At 41.7% G+C, this 20,093-nt stretch overlaps 3 protein-coding genes across 3 annotated transcripts; all 3 read left to right on the top strand.

Moving 5' to 3' along the window:
* The first annotated feature begins 21 nt into the window (after positions 1–21).
* Positions 22–3,733, top strand: LOC114445359 (extracellular calcium-sensing receptor-like). The gene is made up of 9 exons (XM_028420343.1): positions 22–224; positions 332–626; positions 737–823; positions 943–1,212; positions 1,389–1,592; positions 1,681–1,956; positions 2,232–2,456; positions 2,537–2,660; positions 2,820–3,733. The coding sequence occupies exons 1-9, from the start codon at positions 22–24 to the stop codon at positions 3,731–3,733; spliced, it is 2,598 nt and encodes an 865-aa protein (XP_028276144.1).
* A 1,880-nt stretch (positions 3,734–5,613) lies between these two features.
* LOC114445361 (extracellular calcium-sensing receptor-like) lies at positions 5,614–9,212 on the top strand. Its single transcript, XM_028420346.1, has 9 exons — positions 5,614–5,726; positions 5,808–6,102; positions 6,189–6,275; positions 6,504–6,773; positions 6,846–7,046; positions 7,136–7,411; positions 7,594–7,827; positions 7,906–8,029; positions 8,302–9,212. The coding sequence occupies exons 1-9, from the start codon at positions 5,617–5,619 to the stop codon at positions 9,210–9,212; spliced, it is 2,508 nt and encodes an 835-aa protein (XP_028276147.1). The 5' UTR covers positions 5,614–5,616.
* Positions 9,213–9,760: 548 nt separating this feature from the next.
* LOC114445138 (extracellular calcium-sensing receptor-like) lies at positions 9,761–19,772 on the top strand. Its single transcript, XM_028420099.1, has 19 exons — positions 9,761–9,978; positions 10,185–10,479; positions 10,596–10,682; positions 10,866–11,135; positions 11,532–11,732; positions 11,808–12,077; positions 12,236–12,463; positions 12,572–12,695; positions 12,770–13,673; positions 14,083–14,104; positions 14,519–14,754; positions 14,961–15,255; positions 15,341–15,427; positions 15,617–15,886; positions 16,286–16,486; positions 16,562–16,831; positions 16,954–17,181; positions 18,661–18,784; positions 18,862–19,772. The coding sequence occupies exons 1-19, from the start codon at positions 9,761–9,763 to the stop codon at positions 19,770–19,772; spliced, it is 5,241 nt and encodes a 1,746-aa protein (XP_028275900.1).
* The last annotated feature ends 321 nt before the right edge of the window (positions 19,773–20,093 follow it).

The raw sequence follows: 20,093 nt of genomic DNA, 5'->3' as shown, positions 1-20,093 counted from the left end.
AACAAACTAGTCTTTTGTGTGATGTTGCTTATGTTGTCTTCTTTTTCTTTCTTCTTAGTTTCATCTGCAGTTTCCTCATCTTGTAAATTACGGAGACAGTTTCACCTCAGCGGGTTGCACAAAGCTGGGGATGTGAATCTGGGTGGGCTGTTTGAAGTCCACTACACGTCAGTCTTCCCTGAGTGGACATTCACGTCTGAGCCAGCTCAACCCACCTGCACAGGGTAAGTTTAACATACAGAAAGCTTGTTAGGATAGGATGTTGAGGATATGCTGATGTTTATGATACAGATGCAGCTTTGGGATTCATTTTAGACATTTTGTCTTTAAGCTTTGACACTCAGGGGTTCAGACATGCAATGACAATGGTCTTTGCTGTTGAAGAGATCAACAAAAACGGCAACCTGCTACCTAATGTGACTCTGGGATACAGTCTGTATGATAACTGTGGTGCTCTTGTTATTGGATTTCGTGCTGCTTTGGTGTTGGCCAGCAGTCAAGAAGAACAGTTCCTGCTTCAGGAGAACTGTTCGGGCAGCCCTCCGGTTATGGGGATTGTGGGAGATTCCTACTCAACATTTACTATTGCCACCTCCAATGTACTCAGTTTATTCAGATTGCCCATGGTGAGCTTAAACTCCTTTTCTTATTTAGATAGTTTCAAGAATTGCATAAGCAGCTCTACTGTCTGAGACAGTTTACACAGCCTGTGTGCATGCTGTGCATCTCTTTTTAGGTGAGTCACTTTGCTACCTGTTCTTGCCTGAGTGATCGGCAGCGTTTCCCATCATTCTTTAGGACAATCCCAAGTGATGCTTTCCAGGTAAAATGTCTACCAAACTAACTACTGCAAAACGTGCCCTTAACGTGAAATCACTTTCTCTCTCTCTGTGGGCATGAGGAAAGGCAATCAAACTGGAAATATGATGTCTTTTTATTTAGGTGCGTGCTATGATTCAGATTCTAAAACGCTTCGGGTGGAAGTGGGTAGGCCTGCTGGTCAGTGATGATGATTATGGACTCCATGTTGCCCGATCTTTTAAGTCTGACCTGGCTAAGACTGGTGGAGGTTGTCTAGCCTACTCTGAGGTTTTGCCCTGGGATAAAGACCCAGCTGAAATAAGGAGGATTGTGGATGTGATCAAGAAATCTACAGCTCGTGTGGTCATGGTGTTTGCACATGAGATCCACATTTATAAACTAATGGAAGAGGTATCTATCTATCTGTTGTACATCATATTATGCCATACACAGGTGGTGAGGCAGAATGTGACAGGTTCACACTACAGAGCAGTAGAATGACCTATAATTTGAAAAGAATTACTAGTTTTCTGTAAATAATCAATACACAAATGAGCTTAAAGTCTGTTTAAAATTGCCTCTCACAGGTGGTGAGGCAGAATGTGACAGGCCTTCAGTGGATGGCCAGTGAAGCCTGGACATCAGTTGATGTACTACAAACGCCTGAATTTATGCCGTATCTGGGTGGCACACTGGGCATCGCCATCCGTCGAGGAGAAATAGCAGGGTTCAAAGATTTCCTCTTAAGAATACGCCCTGATCAACACCACAACAAATATGGAAATAGTATAGTGAGAATTTATCTTACCATCTGAATCTAAATTATATCAATAATATCTCTTGTCATTATTCCTCTGATTTTGTTGTGTCACATTTCAGGTAGACCAGTTTTGGGAAGATATTTTTCAGTGTAGATTTGCACCACCTCCAGCTGGTTGGGTGGAAGCTGGGGGTGTGCTGTGCACTGGAGAGGAGGATCTACATAATGTGGAGAGTGAATTGTTTGATGTTTCAAACCTAAGGCCGGAGTATAACGTGTACAAAGCTGTATATGCTCTGGCATACGCTCTGGATAGCATGCTGCGCTGTAAGGCAGGGATGGGGCCTTTTAGGGAGCACAGCTGTGCCACTTTGCAGAAACTGGAGCCATGGCAGGTGCGATAACAGTTTAACACCTGTCTGTTTATGTTTCCAAGTCTACAGTGTGTGGATGTGGGTTTATGAGTAGCAGTAAAAGAACATAATCCCACTGTAACAGCAATTAACAGGTTTATATTTTGTCACTGGGATAATGAATGAATGGTAGTGTAGTAATGAGATGAACAGGCCTGGAATAATCATTTTCTACATTTTATGTGTAACTGAACAATCCTTAATATTGTTTTACCTTCTTCTTTGTTGGTTTAACTGTGCATCTCTTCTCTTTGAAGATGATTTATTATCTGGATCAAGTCAACTTCACCACACCTTTTGGAGATCAAGTGTTATTTGATAAGAATGGTGATGCCTTACCAATATATGATGTCATGAACTGGCTCCGGCTGCCCGATGGCACAGCAAAGATTCAGAATGTGGGTGAAGTTAAGGAGTTGGTTGATGGTGAAAAACTTACATTAAAAGAAAACAACATCTTCTGGAATTTTGAATCTAAACAGGTTAAGTTTGTTTATTACCTTTTCCTGATGAAAACACAAAGAGCAACATCCAATACTGATACTTCTTTCTGTTTCTGCAGCCACCGCGGTCAGTGTGTAGTGACAGTTGTCCTCCAGGCACCCGCATGGCAAGAAAGAAGGGACAACCTGAGTGCTGTTTCGACTGCATCCCTTGTTCTGAGGGCAAGATCAGTAATGAAACAGGTTGGTATCAATTACATCAAGCATGGTGGGTGCTGCCATACACCTTGAGGTAGAGAGTGAAGTACAATTTGAATAGAATTGGTTAAATACAGAAATCTGAAAATCCCTATCCTGTGAATTAGCCCACAACGGTTCTGTATCTTGTTATCTCTTTCTCAGACTCCACGGACTGTACAAGTTGTCCAGAGGACTTCTGGTCTAACTCCCACCGAGACCAATGTGTTCCTAAAAAAATAGAGTTCCTCTCCTACCATGAGCCTCTGGGCATATGTTTAACTACTGCCTCATTACTGGGTACATTCATCAGTGCTGTTGTTTTAGGGATCTTCACCTATCATCGCAGCACACCTATGGTACGCGCCAACAATTCAGAACTGAGCTTCCTGATTTTAGTGTCCCTCAAACTCTGTTTCCTGTGTTCACTGCTGTTCATCGGTCGACCCAGACTGTGGACCTGCCAGCTGAGACATGCAGCATTTGGGATCAGCTTTGTGCTTTGTGTCTCATGCATCCTGGTGAAAACTATGGTGGTCCTGGCTGTGTTCAAGGCCTCTAAACCAGGAGGTGGAGCCAGTCTGAAGTGGTTTGGAGCAATGCAGCAGAGAGGAACAGTTGTTATTCTTACCTCTGTTCAGGCAGCAATCTGTACTGCATGGCTTGTTTCTTCCTCACCAGCTCCACATAAAAACACCCAATACTACAATGACAAGATAGTCTATGAGTGTGTAGTTGGGTCCACTGTTGGCTTTGCAGTGTTACTGGGTTACATTGGTTTGCTTGCTACCCTTAGCTTCCTGTTAGCATTCCTCGCAAGGAATCTTCCAGACAACTTTAATGAGGCCAAGCTCATCACTTTCAGCATGTTGATCTTCTGTGCTGTGTGGGTGGCCTTTGTCCCTGCTTATGTAAACTCCCCTGGGAAATATGCAGATGCAGTGGAGGTATTTGCCATCCTGGCTTCCAGTTTTGGCCTCTTGGTGGCACTGTTTGGGCCCAAGTGTTACATCATTCTGCTGAGACCAGAGAGAAACACAAAGAAAGCACTTATGGGTCGAGGCACCCCAAAGACATAAAGCACCACATTGATCCATAATTACTGATTTTTACTGTAAACATTTTCAGTGAGAAATAAAACAAGAGCTGACTCATTTTTTCCTTATCATTTGCTTTGTGTTGCACCACAGTCCTAAAATGTAACCACCACCAAAGGTGAGACAAAGAAAGTGAAACACCTGCAGTTCCTCCAGTGCCCACTTGGACTTAGGGTTTTTCTAAAACTAAGTCAACCCCATAGACTTCCATCTTAAAAGACCCAACTCTCCTACTAAATTGTTGACCATGATGCAGAAACAAATGGTATCTCTAGATAATTACCTCATTCATACCAGAGTTTTTAGGGCCATGTTTCAGCTCCACTTATGCTCCACACACTGGTTCATATTTGAAAGACACTGTGAGATTGATTCACAATGATATTACACCACATTACATAACAATTGAATGAATATGTATTCATTTTACAAGTTGTGTCTTCATCACCATTCACTGAAGGGTCACTGTGTATTCGATGTTCCATGTGGCAGCAAACAATAACACATGGTGGCAAATTTCAGAGCAGTTGTAGAGGGGTTTTATTAAACTGCCTAAAAATATCTATACAGTAGACTTCATGTCTTAATACCAGTTTGATTCTTACATCAGTAACTAAACCTTATTTTGTTTATCAGCAACATCAAATGTCAAGGTTTGTAGTGGGGAAGGTGGGCTCAAATGCAGCCAGCAGGCAGTACACAACTTAAGTTCTTTTATTCAGTCCAAGGGGTCAAATCAAAGGAGAGCAGTAGTGAAGCGAAGGTACAAAAGATAAGGCTAAACAGAGGTCCAAAAATACTAAGGAACAAAAAACACAAACACTAGAAACTGTGAAACTAATACTCAAAACCAACGAACCAAAAAGCTAGAAACTGGAATACAGACAGCAAAACCAAAGGAGTACTAACAAGACAACCTGATGAAGACAATGGGGAGCACATGACTTAAGTAGACAAAGACAACAAGACACAGGTGAACACAGTCAGGGCGGGACATGTAATCAACACTGGCGGGGAACACAGAGGAAGTACAACATATGGGGACATACAAGGAAGACAGGACCTTCAAAGTAGAACAGGAAGCACAAGACACAACAATAAACACAGCAAAGACAAACACCAAAACCTACAGCTAAAGAGAGAACAAAAACAGAACACAGGATAACTCAGAAAACCAAACAAGGAGAACAAAATACAAAAGAAACACTGGAACGAGACAACAAAGTACAAAGGAATCATAAGATCATGACATAAAAAGCCCTAAAATATTATCTCTTTTATCCATCTTATTTATCTTATTGTTCTTTTTTAATATGGAAGTCTAAAATTTCTGATTCGTCTGAATTTCAAAAATTAAAAAGCTAGAAGTCAAGGCTGCTTTGTGCATACATGCTGTAAGCGTGAGCTACTGTTTGGATTAAAGCACATGTACATGGGGAATTATCCAACCTTTATCTGTGTGCATGTTACTTTGCTCAGTAACACTAGAGTTAGAGCTAGAATTTATATAATGATTGTTATTGCTGTTGAGCAACTCTTTGTTGTATGGTGATGAATAAAAATACATAAAAAAATATAAAAATACATAAATCATAACATGCCCTGCCCCTACATGTGCCTGTGGGTGGTGTGAAACTATGATGAATACCAGCAGATGACATGACCCCACATATAAAATGGAGTATCCACCCTTGATGATATGAGTAGTGTAAGGAGGCGGGGCAGTGATGGGGGCATTTCTTCACACACTGATGTTTTTGTATGTCTGTTTGATCTTGATTTTGTTCCCTTCATCGCTTGTCTCGGCAGAATCGTCTCTTCTTTTCTCATCTTGCAAATTAAGGAGACAGTTTTATTTGAATGGGATGCACAAAGCTGGGGATGTGATTCTGGGAGGGTTGTTTGAAATCCACTACACCTCTGTCTTTCCTGAACTTACATTCACCTCAGAACCAAACAAGCTCAGCTGCCAAGGGTAAGTGTCACATTAATCTGTGTAGATGTCCTATACTATGTGTTCAGTGCTGGTGTTTAATTGTGACATTTTATGTGCTAGTTTTGACCCCCCAGGCTTCAGGCATGCTATGACCATGGCCTTTGCTATTGATGAGATCAATAAAAACTCCAACATGCTGCCTAATGTGACTTTGGGATACAGTTTGTACGATAATTGTGCCACACTTGTAACTGGATTCAGTGCTGCATTATCACTGGCCAGTGGTCGAGAGGAGCAGTTCCCACTTCAGGAAAACTGTAGGGGGACCCCTCCCGTCCTGGGGATCGTGGGTGACTCATTCTCAACATTTTCTATTGCCACCTCTGATGTGATAGGTTTATTCAAATTGCCCCTAGTAAGTTTCTGTCCTCATTTTTGATGTGCTCTATTCGGGTTAAGACAAGTTTCAGCTTTCCCAACAGCCTGTGTATTTCTTTATAGGTGAGTTACTTTGCTACATGTTCCTGCCTAACTGATCGACAAAGGTTTCCATCCTTCTTCAGAACAATCCCAAGCGATGCTTTTCAGGTAAAACTCTGATTTAGACAAAACAAATAGAAAACAAAAAGAGTTTTACAGAAAGTGTAGTAAGGCCCCCCAATGTCACACAAATTGCTCTATTTGCTTTAGACATCACAGAATGTAGTGCATTAATTCAAAGGAAAAAAAGTGTGTCATTTATCCAGGATGTTTCTTGTAAGACATGCTTTTTTTTCTTAAGTAAATGCACTTATCCATCCACTCTGTATTCAATAGGTGCGTGCTGTGATCCAGATTCTGAAACGCTTTGGCTGGACATGGGCAGGCCTGCTGGTCAGTGATGATGATTATGGACTCCATGTTGCCCGATCCTTTCAGCCTGAGTTGACTCAGTCGGGTGGAGGTTGTCTGGCTTACTTAGAGATTTTGCCCTGGGGTGAAAACCCAGAAGAACTAAAGAGGATTGTGGATTTGATGAAGAAATCTACAGCACATGTGGTTATTGTGTTTGCACATCAAATCCACATGATCCAACTAATGGAAGAGGTATCTACCTATCTACCCGTCTATCTTCCTATCTATCTATTGTGCATCATGCCATACTTATGCTATACACAGGTGGTGAGGCAGAATGTCACAGGCCTGCAGTGGTTGGCCAGTGAAGCCTGGACAGCAGCAGCTGTTCTGCAGACTCCTCGCCTCATGCCGTACCTGGGAGGCACACTGGGCATCGCCATACGTCGAGGAGAGATCCCAGGCCTCAGGGACTTCCTGTTAATGACACATCCTGGCAAGAATGACAACAATGAAAATAGTATGGTAAGATTGCAACCTTTAAATTGGATCTGAATTTTCTACATAATGTATTATTACCTCTGACAATAAGACTTGTTGGATATACATTTCAGGTGAGGCAGTTTTGGGAGCACACATTTCAGTGTAGATTTGCACCACCTCCAGCAGGGTGGGCGGAAGCTGGAGGAGCGCTGTGCACTGGAGAAGAGGATCTAGAATATGTGGAAACTGAATTTTTGGATGTTTCCAACCTGAGACCAGAGTACAACATTTACAAGGCTGTGTATGCTCTAGCATATGCACTTCATGACATGCTGCTGTGCGAGCCAGGAGGAGGGCCTTTCAGCGGGCACAGCTGTGCCACTCTGGAAAGATTAGAGCCCTGGCAGGTGTGATATCTTTTTAGTGTCTTCTTTAGTGTCTTCAGCTTCAGTCTTTGGTTGGAGCAAAAATAATTATTTTCACTTACAGTGTCCTAAATTTAAAACAATAGCCTGACTAAATCCAGTAAAGCTATCACACAAAACACTTCAATCATCAATTCAGTTGTACATATTTTTTATGTTTGCAGCTGATGTACTATTTGGAAAAGGTTAACTTCACCACATCGTTTGGTGATCAGGTATCATTTGATGAGAACGGTGAGGCCTTACCAATATATGACATCATGAACTGGCAGTCGCTCCCTGATGGAAGAATTAAAGTGCAGAATGTGGGTGATGTAAAAAAAACTACTTTCAAAGGTGAAGAACTCTCACTGGATGAAGATAAAATCTTCTGGAACTTTGACTCTAAACAGGTTATGGTTGATTATTATTATTTAAAGCACTGATTTAAAATGACACACAGTAAAAGCATAAATCATTCTTCCTATCCCTAAAAGCCACCACGATCAGTGTGCAGTGAGAGCTGTCCCCCAGGTACCCGCATGGCCAGAAAGAAGGGGAAGCCTGTGTGTTGTTTCGATTGTGTCCCTTGTTCTGAAGGAAAATTCAGCAATAAAACAGGTTAGTATTGCTTAACTGTTATATATGCATGCAGGAATTTGTCTCTTCTTTGTTTACAAGTGACTCTATTACAGAATCATTCTATGGGTATTCAACATAACAGTTGAGTTCTGAATTCGTTAACCAAATAATGTTGCCAGATATGTTTGTTTTCAGGAGGAAATACGAAGAAAGCACATTTTTAGGGGTGAATAAGGGAACAAAAATGAAAATTGTTAATTTGTGACCAAAGGTAAAAACTAATAAAAAATTCACCTTTCCGTTTATTTCAGATTCTGCAGAGTGCACCAGTTGTCCAGAAGATTTCTGGTCCAGCCCCCAGCGTGACCACTGTGTCCCTAAGAAGACAGAGTTCCTCTCCTACCATGAGCCTCTGGGAATCTGCCTGACAACTGCCTCATTACTGGGCACATTCATCAGCGCTGCTGTCCTGGGAATCTTTACCTATCATCGCAGCACACCTATGGTACGCGCCAACAATTCAGAACTGAGCTTTCTGATTTTAGTGTCACTCAAACTCTGTTTCCTGTGTTCACTGCTGTTCATCGGTCGACCCAGACTGTGGACCTGCCAGCTGAGACATGCAGCATTTGGAATCAGCTTTGTGCTTTGTGTCTCATGCATCCTGGTGAAAACTATGGTGGTTGTTGCTGTGTTTAAGGCCTCTAAACCAGGAGGTGGGACAAGCCTGAAGTGGTTTGGTGCAATGCAGCAGAGAGGAACAGTTCTGATTCTTACATCCATTCAAGCAGCAATCTGCACTGCATGGCTTGTTTCTTCCTCACCAGCTCCATATAAAAACACCCAATATCACAATGACAAGATAGTCTATGAATGTGTAGTTGGGTCCACTGTTGGTTTTGCAGTGTTACTGGGTTATATTGGTTTACTTGCCATCCTTAGCTTCCTCTTAGCATTTCTAGCAAGAAATCTTCCTGACAACTTCAATGAGGCCAAGCTCATCACCTTCAGCATGTTGATCTTCTGTGCTGTGTGGGTGGCCTTTGTTCCTGCTTACGTAAATTCCCCTGGCAAATATGCAGATGCAGTGGAGGTATTTGCCATCTTGGCCTCAAGTTTTGGCCTCTTGGGGGCACTGTTTGGGCCCAAGTGTTACATCATTCTGCTGAGACCAGAGAGGAACACAAAGAAAGCGCTCATGGGTCGAGGCACCAAGTCATAAAGTGGCAGTAACAATAAAAAGCTCAAGGTATTTTGCATTAACATGAAAAGATCTGCTATTATGTCTAATGTGCAAGAAACACTACATTGTTTTTCAAGTTTAAACATGTCAACTGTATACTTAGGAAAAATAATAAATAAAAAAATATTTAGAAACCAGACTGAACCCTATAAAGAAAATGGAACTAAAGGACACCCACAAATGACTATTTAAAGATAACTTTCACCCTAAGCACATAAGAACATACAGACATAAGAAGGATTTTACTGGAGGACCTACAATAATTAATACACTTTAAAGTACAATAAAGAACATGTTATGAAGCACTGTTCCTACATATCTTTTTCAGCATGTTTTGAAGTGGGAATATTAACACAATGAAGAAGAGATATGCGTCACATCCTGCCCCTGTAGCCCTTGCCCTGATAGGTGGTGAGAGAGATTAAACACTGACGGAAAGCATGTAATATAAATGACACAACACTGGATATAAAATTAAGTAACCTTGACTGAAGCATGAAAACAGGTGTGTAGGGAGGAGGACAGGTATGGGGGCTTTACTTGACACATATTTGTTTTTGAGTGTCTCTTTTCTGTGCGCTGTGTCTTCTCCTTCCTCATTTTGTAAATTACGGAGAAAGTTCAGTCTTAATGAAATGCACAAGCCTGGCGATGTGGTTCTTGGTGGGCTGTTTGAGGTCCACTACACCTCTGTTTTCCCAGAGTGGACATTTTCCTCAGAGCCACAGCAGCCTCGCTGCAAAGGGTGAGTATCATACATGCAGCAGGTAACACAGATCTGTCTATGCTATGCTGCCTATTCTAAAATTTGAAAGGAAGAAAATAATAGCCATCACTGTACAAATGCAGGGGTTCCTATGAAATCTTGCTGTGGTTAATGTTTTGAAATATTTATTGTACCAAAGTAATGCAATAAAATATGTATTTTCAGTGTGGCATTCTGTCTGTTAGCTTTGACACTCTAGGGTTCAGGCATACCATGACCATGGCGTTTGCTATTGATGAGATCAACAAGAACACCAGCCTGCTACCTAATGTGACTCTGGGATACAGTATGTATGATAACTGTGGTGCACTTGTTATTGGATTTAGTGGTGCATTATCACTGGCCAGTGGTCGAGAGGAGCAGTTTGTGCTTGAGGAGAACTGTTTAGGGGCCCCTCCAGTCCTTGGGATCGTGGGTGACTCCTATTCAACATTTTCTATTGCCACCTCCAATGTGCTAGGTTTATACAAAATGCCCCTAGTGAGTTTCTTCTGATTTATATCCCTTTTTTCCTTTCAATTTGACAATTTAAAAAGAATTCAGTCAGTCTGTATGTGGTGGGTGACTCTCTCTGTATACTGAATGCTTCTGTATAGGTGAGTTATTTTGCCACATGCTCCTGTCTGAGTGATCGGCAACGGTTTCCATCCTTTTTCAGAACAATCCCGAGTGATGCTTTCCAGGTAAGTTGCTGTTAAGCTACATTATGTTTCTGGTTAAGGGAGTACAGTTATTTAAACACAATTTCATTTGGGTGATGAATTTACAGATGGTTATTGTATTAATACGTATAATTCAATGTATATTTAATGACACTATTACACATTATCTACTCAATTACTTCTTTAAAATGGAAATATTCACAGGTGCGTGCTATGATTCAGATTCTGAAGCATTTTGGCTGGACATGGGTAGGCCTGCTGGTCACTGATGATGATTATGGACGCCATGTTGCCCAGTCCTTCCAAAATGACCTGGCTCAGTCTGGTGTAGGTTGTCTGGCTTACCTGGAGGTTTTGCCCTGGGACAGTGACCAGAGTGAACTCAGGAGGATTGTACATTTGATAAAGACATCTACAGCACATGTGGTCATAGCATTTGCACATGAAAGTCACATGATGGAACTAACGGATGAGGTGAGAATTATTATGTAAATCATAAGAAAATCCAGATTATTTTACATACTGTACACAAACCAAACACATTTTCAAAAGCAATAAATTGCTGTTGCTTTGTTTTTCTTATAAAGTTAAAAATGTTATCTGAGCAGTCACATAAACAATAATAATGTTCTTTTATTGTTAAATTGATTTAGTGACAAAGGCTCAAAACTGAAAATTAATGTTTTAGTTTTGCCTTTTTAGACTCATTTCATGGCTCATTGCTTTATTGTGATCGCTTTTATTTTTCTTGTTGTAATATATTGACTTTTTTCTCCTTTATTCTTTCACTTTGCCCATTATGTAGGGAGCAAAAACACATTATTTTTTCATAGAAGTTTAAAAATATGTATTTTTTGTTACAATGCACAGGTGGCGAGGCAGAATGTGACAGGTCTTCAGTGGATTGCAAGTGAAGCCTGGACAGCAGCAGCTGTGCTTCAGACTCCTCGCCTCATGCCTCATCTGAGTGGCACGCTGGGCATCGCCATACGTCGAGGAGAGATTCCCGGATTAAGGGAATTCTTGTTACAAATACGCCCTGACCAGAACAACAACTATGAAAATAACATGGTAAGAATTTAATCTTCAATATGTTACATGTAAAAAACAAACGATAAATGTTTACATTTTTTTCATGTGTTTCAGGTGAGGCAGTTTTGGGAGCACACGTTCCAGTGTAGATTTGATCCAGCAGGTTGGGTGGAGGGTGGGGGAGCACTGTGCACTGGACAGGAAGATATGAAAAATGCGGAGACTGAGTTTTTGGATCTTTCTAACCTCAGGCCAGAATACAATATTTATAAAGCTGTGTATGCTTTGGCATATGCTCTTGACGACATGATGCAGTGTGAGCCAGGGAGAGGGCCTTTTAACGGGCACAGCTGTGGCAGTTTGCAAAAGCTAGAACCATGGCAGGTGTGATGTTACATTACAATTTCCTGACAAACAGCTTGAACTGCTAATATTTGACATCACATTTTAATGTTATCCATTTGAACACTTTAGTAACACCAGTGTAGCTGGGTCCAGACACACTGCTTATGTGTGTTTTGTTTTTTATTATCCCTTCATAGCTTGTACATTATTTGCAAAAGGTCAACTTCACCACATCGTTTGCAGATCAAGTGTTATTTGATGAAAATGGTGATGCTTTACCAATATATGACATCATGAACTGGCAGTGGCTCCCTGATGGAAGAATTAAAATTCAAAATGTGGGTGATGTTAAGAGGTCAGCATCTGGAGGGGAAGTTCTTAAACTCAATGAACACAAAATCTTCTGGAACTTTGAACCCAAGAAGGTTCTTTCTTCTCTTCACCTGGCTTCTTTTTTGAAATGAAGTTCAATACTGAATGCAGTAATGTGATATCAATAAATGTTTGTTTGAATGTTCTTTTTCTTCCTGCAGCCACCACGGTCAGTGTGTAGTGACAGCTGCAATCCAGGTACCCGCATGGTGAGAAAGAAGGGGGAACCTGAGTGCTGTTTTGACTGCATCCCTTGTTCTGATGGAAAGATCAGCAATAAAACTGGTAGATATTTTATTATATTACAGTTATTTCACTTTAAATCATCACATCTGACCAACTTCTCCACTTTTGCTTAGACTCCATGGAGTGCACCAGTTGTCCAGAAGATTTCTGGTCCAGCCCCCAGCGTGACCACTGTGTTCCTAAAAGGACAGAGTTCCTCTCCTACCATGAGCCTCTGGGAATCTGCCTTACAACCACCTCATTGCTGGGCACATTTATCTGTGCTGTTGTTTTAGTGATCTTTATCTATCATCGCAGCACACCTATGGTACGCGCCAACAATTCAGAACTGAGCTTCCTGCTCTTGGTGTCACTCAAACTCTGTTTCCTGTGTTCACTGCTGTTCATCGGTCGACCCAGACTGTGGACCTGTCAGCTAAGACATGCAGCATTTGGGATCAGCTTTGTGCTTTGTGTCTCATGCATCCTGGTGAAAACTATGGTGGTTCTGGCTGTGTTTAAGGCCTCTAAACCAGGAGGTGGGACAAGCCTGAAGTGGTTTGGTGCAATACAGCAGAGAGGAACAGTTCTGATTCTTACATCCATTCAAGCAGCAATCTGCACTGCATGGCTTGTTTCTTCCTCACCAGCTCCATATAAAAACACCCAATACTACAATGACAAGATAGTCTATGAATGTGTAGTTGGGTCCACTGTTGGTTTTGCAGTGTTACTGGGTTACATTGGTTTTCTGGCTATCCTCAGTTTCCTACTAGCATTTCTTGCAAGGAATCTTCCAGACAACTTCAATGAGGCCAAGCTCATCACCTTCAGCATGTTGATCTTCTGTGCTGTGTGGGTGGCCTTTGTTCCTGCTTATGTAAATTCCCCCGGCAAATATGCAGATGCAGTGGAGGTATTTGCCATCTTGGCTTCTAGTTTTGGCCTCTTGGGGGCGCTGTTTGGACCCAAGTGTTACATCATTCTGCTGAGACCAGAGAGGAACACAAAGAAAGCGATCATGGGTCGAGGCACCAAGTCATAAAGTGGCAGTAACAATAAAAAGCTCAATGTTTTTTCCATTAACATGAAAAGAACGGCTATGGCCAATGTGCAAGAAACACTACACTTTCAGTGTAAACATGTCAACCGAAAAATAATAAATAAATATTTAGAAACCAGACTGAAACCTATAAAGAAAATGAAACTAAAGGACACCCACAAATGATTATTTTAAAGCTAACTTTTCCCATAAGTAAGACTGACAGGCCATATGGTTGTATGCCTGTATAAGGCACTCCTGAAGAATATTTTTAGATCTTTGTAAATGTTTGTTGGGCCACAACAATTCTCCCTTTTTACCGGTTCGCTGGTTCTGAAGACTCAATAGCCTGTTCTAGATTGTGTTATTTTTGCCGGTAATGTACATTTTGGATCTGTTGTCCAGTGCGCAACTTTACATTACATCAGTATTTATTATTCCCATGAATGGCAAACATATAAAACGTGTAAAACATCCATTTACTCATATTTTTAAGTTAGGAATGAAACTTTAGAGTAGTTGAACGACTTTAAGAAATTTCCAAATTATATCCTAAGACATAAAAATAATTTTACTGGAGGACCTACAATAATTAATACACTTTAAAGTACAATAAAGAACATGTTCTAAAGCACTTTTCCTACATATTTTTTGTTCAGCATGTTTTGAAGTGGGAATATTAATACAATGAAGAAGAGATATGCGTCACATCCTGCCCCTGTAGCCCTTGCCCAGATAGGTGGTGAGAGAGATTAAACACTGACGGAAAGCATGTAATAGAGATGACACATCCCTGCATATAAAATTAAGTAACCTTGACTGAAGCAATAAAAACAGGTAGGGAGGGAGGAGGACAGGTATGGGGGCTTTACTTGACACATATTTGTTTTTGAGTGTCTCTTTTCTGTGCGCTGTGTCTTCTCCTTCCTCATTTTGTAAATTACGGAGAAAGTTCAGTCTTAATGAAATGCACAAGCCTGGCGATGTGGTTCTTGGTGGGCTGTTTGAGGTCCACTACACCTCTGTTTTCCCAGAGTGGACATTTTCCTCAGAGCCACAGCAGCCTCGCTGCAAAGGGTGAGTATCATACATGCAGCAGGTAACACAGATCTGTCTATGCTATGCTGCCTATTCTAAAATTTGAAAGGAAGAAAATAATAGCCATCACTGTACAAATGCAGGGGTTCCTATGAAATCTTGGTATGGTGAATGTTTTGAAATATTTATTGTACCAAAGTAATGCAATAAAATATGTATTTTCAGTGTGGCATTCTGTCTGTTAGCTTTGACACTCTAGGGTTCAGGCATACCATGACCATGGCGTTTGCTATTGATGAGATCAACAAGAACACCAGCCTGCTACCTAATGTGACTCTGGGATACAGTATGTATGATAACTGTGGTACACTTGTTATTGGATTTAGTGGTGCATTATCACTGGCCAGTGGTCGAGAGGAGCAGTTTGTGCTTGAGGAGAACTGTTTAGGGGCCCCTCCAATCCTTGGGATCGTGGGTGACTCCTATTCAGCATTTTCTATTGCCACCTCCAATGTGCTAGGTTTATACAAAATGCCCCTAGTGAGTTTCTTCTGATATATACCACTTTTTTTAGTGATACAATTTGACAATTCAGTCATTCTGTATACTGAATGCTTCTATATAGGTGAGTTATTTTGCCACATGCTCCTGCCTGAGTGATCGGCAACGGTTTCCATCCTTTTTCAGAACAATCCCGAGTGACGCTTTCCAGGTAAGTTACTGCTAAGCTACATTATGTTTCTGGTTAAGGGAGTACAGTTGTTTAAACACAACTTTATTTGTGTGATGAATTGACAGTCACTAATTGAAGGATGGTCAATGTATATTTAATTACACTATTAATTTATTATTATTAATTTATTACACTATAATTACTTCTTTAAAATGAATATATTCACAGGTGCGTGCTATGATTCAGATTCTAAAGCATTTTGGCTGGACATGGGTAGGCCTGCTGGTCACTGATGATGATTATGGACGCCATGTTGCCCAGTCCTTCCAAAATGACCTGGCTCAGTCTGGTGTAGGTTGTCTGGCTTACCTGGAGGTTTTGCCCTGGGACAGTGACCAGAGTGAACTCAGGAGGATTGTACATTTGATAAAGACATCTACAGCACGTGTGGTCATAGCATTTGTACATGAAATTCACATGATGGAACTAACGGATGAGGTAAGAATTATTATGTAAATCATAAGAAAATCCAGATTATTTTACATACTGTACACAAACCAAACACATTTTCAAAAGCAATAAATTGCTGTTGCTTTGTTTTTCCTATAAAGTTAAAAATGTTATCTGAGCAGTCACATAAACAATAATAATGTTCTTTTATTGTTAAATTGATTAAGTGACAAAGGCTCAAAACTGAAAATTAATGTTTTAGTTTTGCCTTTTTAGACTCATTTCATGGCTCTCATTGCTTTATTGTGATCACTTTTATTTTTCTTGTTGTAACATATTGACTTTTTTCTCCCTTATTCTTTCATTTTGCCCATTATGTAGGGAGCAAAAACAAATATTTTTTTCACAGAGGTTTAAAAATATGTATTTTTATGTTACAATGCACAGGTGGCGAGGCAGAATGTGACAGGTCTTCAGTGGATTGCAAGTGTAGCCTGGACAGCAGCAGCTGTGCTGCAGACTCCTCGCTTCATGCCTCATCTGAGTGGCACGCTGGGCATCGCCATACGTCGAGGAGAGATTCCCGGATTAAGGGAATTCTTGTTACAAATACGCCCTGACCAGAACAACAACTATGAAAATAACATGGTAAGAATTAAATCTTCAATATGTTACATGTAAAAAACAAACGATAAATGTTTACATTTTTTTCATGTGTTTCAGGTGAGGCAGTTTTGGGAGCACACGTTTCAGTGTAGATTTGATTCAGCAGGTTGGGTGGACGGTGGGGGAGCACTGTGCACTGGACAGGAAGATATGGAAAATGCAGAGACTGAGTTTTTGGATCTTTCTAACCTCAGGCCAGAATACAATGTTTATAAAGCTGTGTATGCTTTGGCATATGCTCTTGACGACATGATGCAGTGTGAGCCAGGGAGAGGGCCTTTTAACGGGCACAGCTGTGGCAGTTTGCAAAAGCTGGAGCTATGGCAGGTGTGATTTTACATTACAATTTCCTGACAAACAGCTTGAACTGCTAATATTTAACCTATCACATTTTTACTACTGCTTACTGCATACTGCTTATGTGTGTGTTTTTTATTATCCCTTTATAGCTTGTATATTATTTGCAAAAGGTCAACTTCACCACATCGTTTGGAGATCAAGTGTCATTTGATGAAACTGTTGATGCTATACAATTATATGACATCATGAACTGGCAGTGGCTCCCTGATGGAAGAATTCAAATTCGAAACGTGGGTGAAGTTAAGAGGTCAGCCACCAGAACTGAAGTAGTCACACTCAATGAAGACAAAATCTTCTGGAACTTTGAATCCAAAAAGGTTCTTTCTTCTCTTTACCTGGCTTCCTTTCTGAAATGAACTAAATATAATAACATGATATCATACATTCTCAACCGCTTATCTGGACTGGGTTACAGGTACAGCAGTCTAAGCAGGGACACTCAGACTTCTCTCTCACAGGACTTTTCCTCCAGTTCTTCCAAGGGAATCCCAAGGCGTTCTTAGGCCAGCCGAGAGACATAGACTCTCCACCGCATCCTGGGTTTTCCCTGGGGTCTTCTCCCCGTGGGACATGCCCGGAACACCTCACCAGGGAGGCATCCGAAACAGATGCCCGAGCCACCTCAGCTGACTCCTCTCGATGTGAAGGAGCAGTGGCTCTACTCCGAGCTCCTCTCGAGTGACCGAGCTCCTCAGCCTATCTCTAAGGGAGCCCCCAGCCACCCTTAGAAAAAAACTTGAATTTGCTATCTCATTCTTTCGGTCACCACCTAATAAAATCTCATAATCATAGGTGAGAGTTAGAACATAGATTGACGGGTAAATCGAGAGCTTCGCCTTGCGGCTAAGCTCCTTCTTCACCACAACAGACCGGTACAGCATTACTGCTGAAGCTGCACCAAGAACCATGGCCTCAGACTTTGAGGTGTTGATTCTCATCCCAGCTGCTTCACACTGGGCTGCAAACCGTCCCAGTGCACACTGAAGGTGCTGGTTCGATGAAGCCAACAGGACAACATCCTTGGCAAAAAGCAGAGATGAAATCCTGTGGTTCCCAAACCAGCCCCCCTCCGGCCGCTCGCTGCGCCTAGAAATTCTGTCCATAAAAAATATGAACAGAAATGATGACAAAGGGCAGCCCTGCCAGAGTCCAACATGCAACAACAGCAATGCAAACCAAACTCCTGCTCCAGTCATACAGTGACTGGACAGCCCTTAACAGAGGGCCCCGGACCACGGTCGAACGCCTTCTCCTAATCCACAAAACACATGTGGACTGGTTTGGCGAACTCCCATGAACCCTCCAGTAGTCTGCGGAGGGTGTAGAGCTGGTCCAGTGTTCTGTGGCCAGGACGAAAACTGCATTGTTGCTCCTGAATCCGAGGTTCGACTATAGGTCGAATTCTCCTCTCTAGTACCCTGGCATAGACTTTCCCAGAGAGGCTGAGGAGTGTGATCCCCTTATAGTTGGAGAACACCCTCCGGTCCCCCTTCTTAAAAAGAGGGACCACCACTGTCAGTCCAGCGGCACTTCCCCCGATTACCACACAACGTTGCAGAGGTGTCAGCCAAGACAGCCCCACAACGAAAAGAGACTTAAGGTACCCTGTTGGCTTGCCACCAGGGAAGATTTTTGACTACCTCGGCAACTTCAGTCTTCAGTGAGCAACTCCAGAATAGAGTCCAAGCTGTGTGTGGAGGCGAGCCTGACTATATCTAGTCGGTACCACTCAGCCTCCTGCACAAGCAATATGATATCAATGAATGATTTTTTGAATGTTCTTTTTCTTCCCGCAGCCACCGCGGTCAGTGTGTAGTGACAGCTGTCCTCCAGGCACCCGCATGGCCAGAAAGAAGGGACAACCTGAGTGCTGTTTCGACTGCATCCCTTGTTCTGAAGGAAAGATCAGCAATAACACTGGTAGATATTTTATTCCATTGTTGTTATTTTGCACATAACTTTATACTAAACTCACCAACTTCTCCTCTTTTACTTAGACTCCATGGAGTGCACCAGTTGTCCAGAGGACTATTGGTCCAGCCCAGAGCATGACCACTGTGTTGCAAAGAGGACAGAGTTCCTCTCCTACCATGAGCCTCTGGGAATTTGCCTGACAACCACTTCATTGCTGGGCACATTTATCTGTGCTGTTGTCCTAGGAATCTTCACCTATCATCGCAGCACACCTATAGTAAGGGCCAACAATTCAGAACTGAGCTTTCTGCTCTTGGTGTCACTCAAACTCTGTTTTCTGTGTTCACTACTGTTCATCGGTCGACCCAGACTGTGGACCTGCCAGCTGAGACATGCAGCATTTGGGATCAGCTTTGTGCTTTGTGTCTCATGCATCCTGGTGAAAACCATGGTGGTTCTGGCTGTGTTTAAAGCCTCTAAACCAGGAGGTAGTAAAATTCTCAAGTGGTTTGGTGCTATGCAGCAGAGAGGAACAGTTTTAGTTCTTACATGTATTCAGGCAGTGATCTGCACTGCATGGATGGTCTCTGCCTCACCAGCTCCCTATAAAAACACCCAATACCACAATGACAAAATTGTTTATGAGTGTGTAGTTGGCTCAACATTTGGTTTTGCAGTTCTTCTTAGCTATATTGGTTTTCTGGCTATCCTCAGCTTCCTGTTAGCATTTCTAGCAAGAAATCTTCCAGATAACTTTAATGAGGCTAAGCTCATCACTTTCAGCATGTTGATCTTCTGTGCTGTGTGGGTGGCCTTTGTTCCTGCTTACATCAGCTCACCAGGCAAACATGCAGATGCAGTGGAGGTATTTGCCATCCTGGCTTCCAGTTTTGGCCTCTTGGGGGCGCTGTTTGGACCTAAATGTTACATAATCCTGCTGAGACCAGAGAGAAACACAAAGAAAGCAATCATGGGTCAAGGAGCCACCAAATAATGTAATAATGAAAACAGCTGTTATAAAATTATCTTGAACCAGAATGTATTTTGTGTTTTTTTTTTCTGTAGAGATGCCCAATTTTATGTCACTTGCATGCTTTGTGGGTGTTTGATAAAAAGCTAAATATCATCTGCATATATTGTCATTGTTGGTTTGTTGTTGTTTTTATTTTAATTTTTCCAAAATAGATCTCTTGAAGCACCCATGTGCTTCTTGTACAATCTCCTAACAGTTAAAACGTAGTGAACGCTTCAGAACCAAATACACTATTCTATCAAATACAGTCTCTTTGTGTAGTTACATAATGATTCGTCACAC

The sequence above is a fragment of the Parambassis ranga genome, chromosome 13 (assembly GCF_900634625.1).
Source record: "Parambassis ranga chromosome 13, fParRan2.1, whole genome shotgun sequence".
NCBI classification, from domain to species: Eukaryota; Metazoa; Chordata; class Actinopteri; family Ambassidae; genus Parambassis; species Parambassis ranga.
The sequence above is the reverse complement of the archived record's forward strand: the minus strand, read 5'-3'. Positions and strand labels throughout refer to the sequence as shown.

Bases quoted from the DNA above. Each gene is read 5' to 3' on its own strand.
- LOC114445138 (XM_028420099.1), top strand. From the start codon at position 9,761: ATGGGGGCTTTACTTGACACATATTTGTTTTTGAGTGTCTCTTTTCTG. The intron at 14,105-14,518 runs GTATTTATTATT...AAAAACAGGTAG, and splicing joins CGCAACTTTACATTACATCA to GGAGGGAGGAGGACAGGTAT. The intron at 15,887-16,285 runs GTAAGAATTATT...TACAATGCACAG, and splicing joins TGATGGAACTAACGGATGAG to GTGGCGAGGCAGAATGTGAC.
- LOC114445361 (XM_028420346.1), top strand. From the start codon at position 5,617: ATGCACAAAGCTGGGGATGTGATTCTGGGAGGGTTGTTTGAAATCCAC. The intron at 6,774-6,845 runs GTATCTACCTAT...TGCTATACACAG, and splicing joins TGATCCAACTAATGGAAGAG to GTGGTGAGGCAGAATGTCAC. The intron at 7,047-7,135 runs GTAAGATTGCAA...TATACATTTCAG, and splicing joins ACAACAATGAAAATAGTATG to GTGAGGCAGTTTTGGGAGCA.
- LOC114445359 (XM_028420343.1), top strand. From the start codon at position 22: ATGTTGCTTATGTTGTCTTCTTTTTCTTTCTTCTTAGTTTCATCTGCA. The intron at 225-331 runs GTAAGTTTAACA...TTTGTCTTTAAG, and splicing joins GCTCAACCCACCTGCACAGG to CTTTGACACTCAGGGGTTCA. The intron at 1,213-1,388 runs GTATCTATCTAT...TGCCTCTCACAG, and splicing joins TTTATAAACTAATGGAAGAG to GTGGTGAGGCAGAATGTGAC.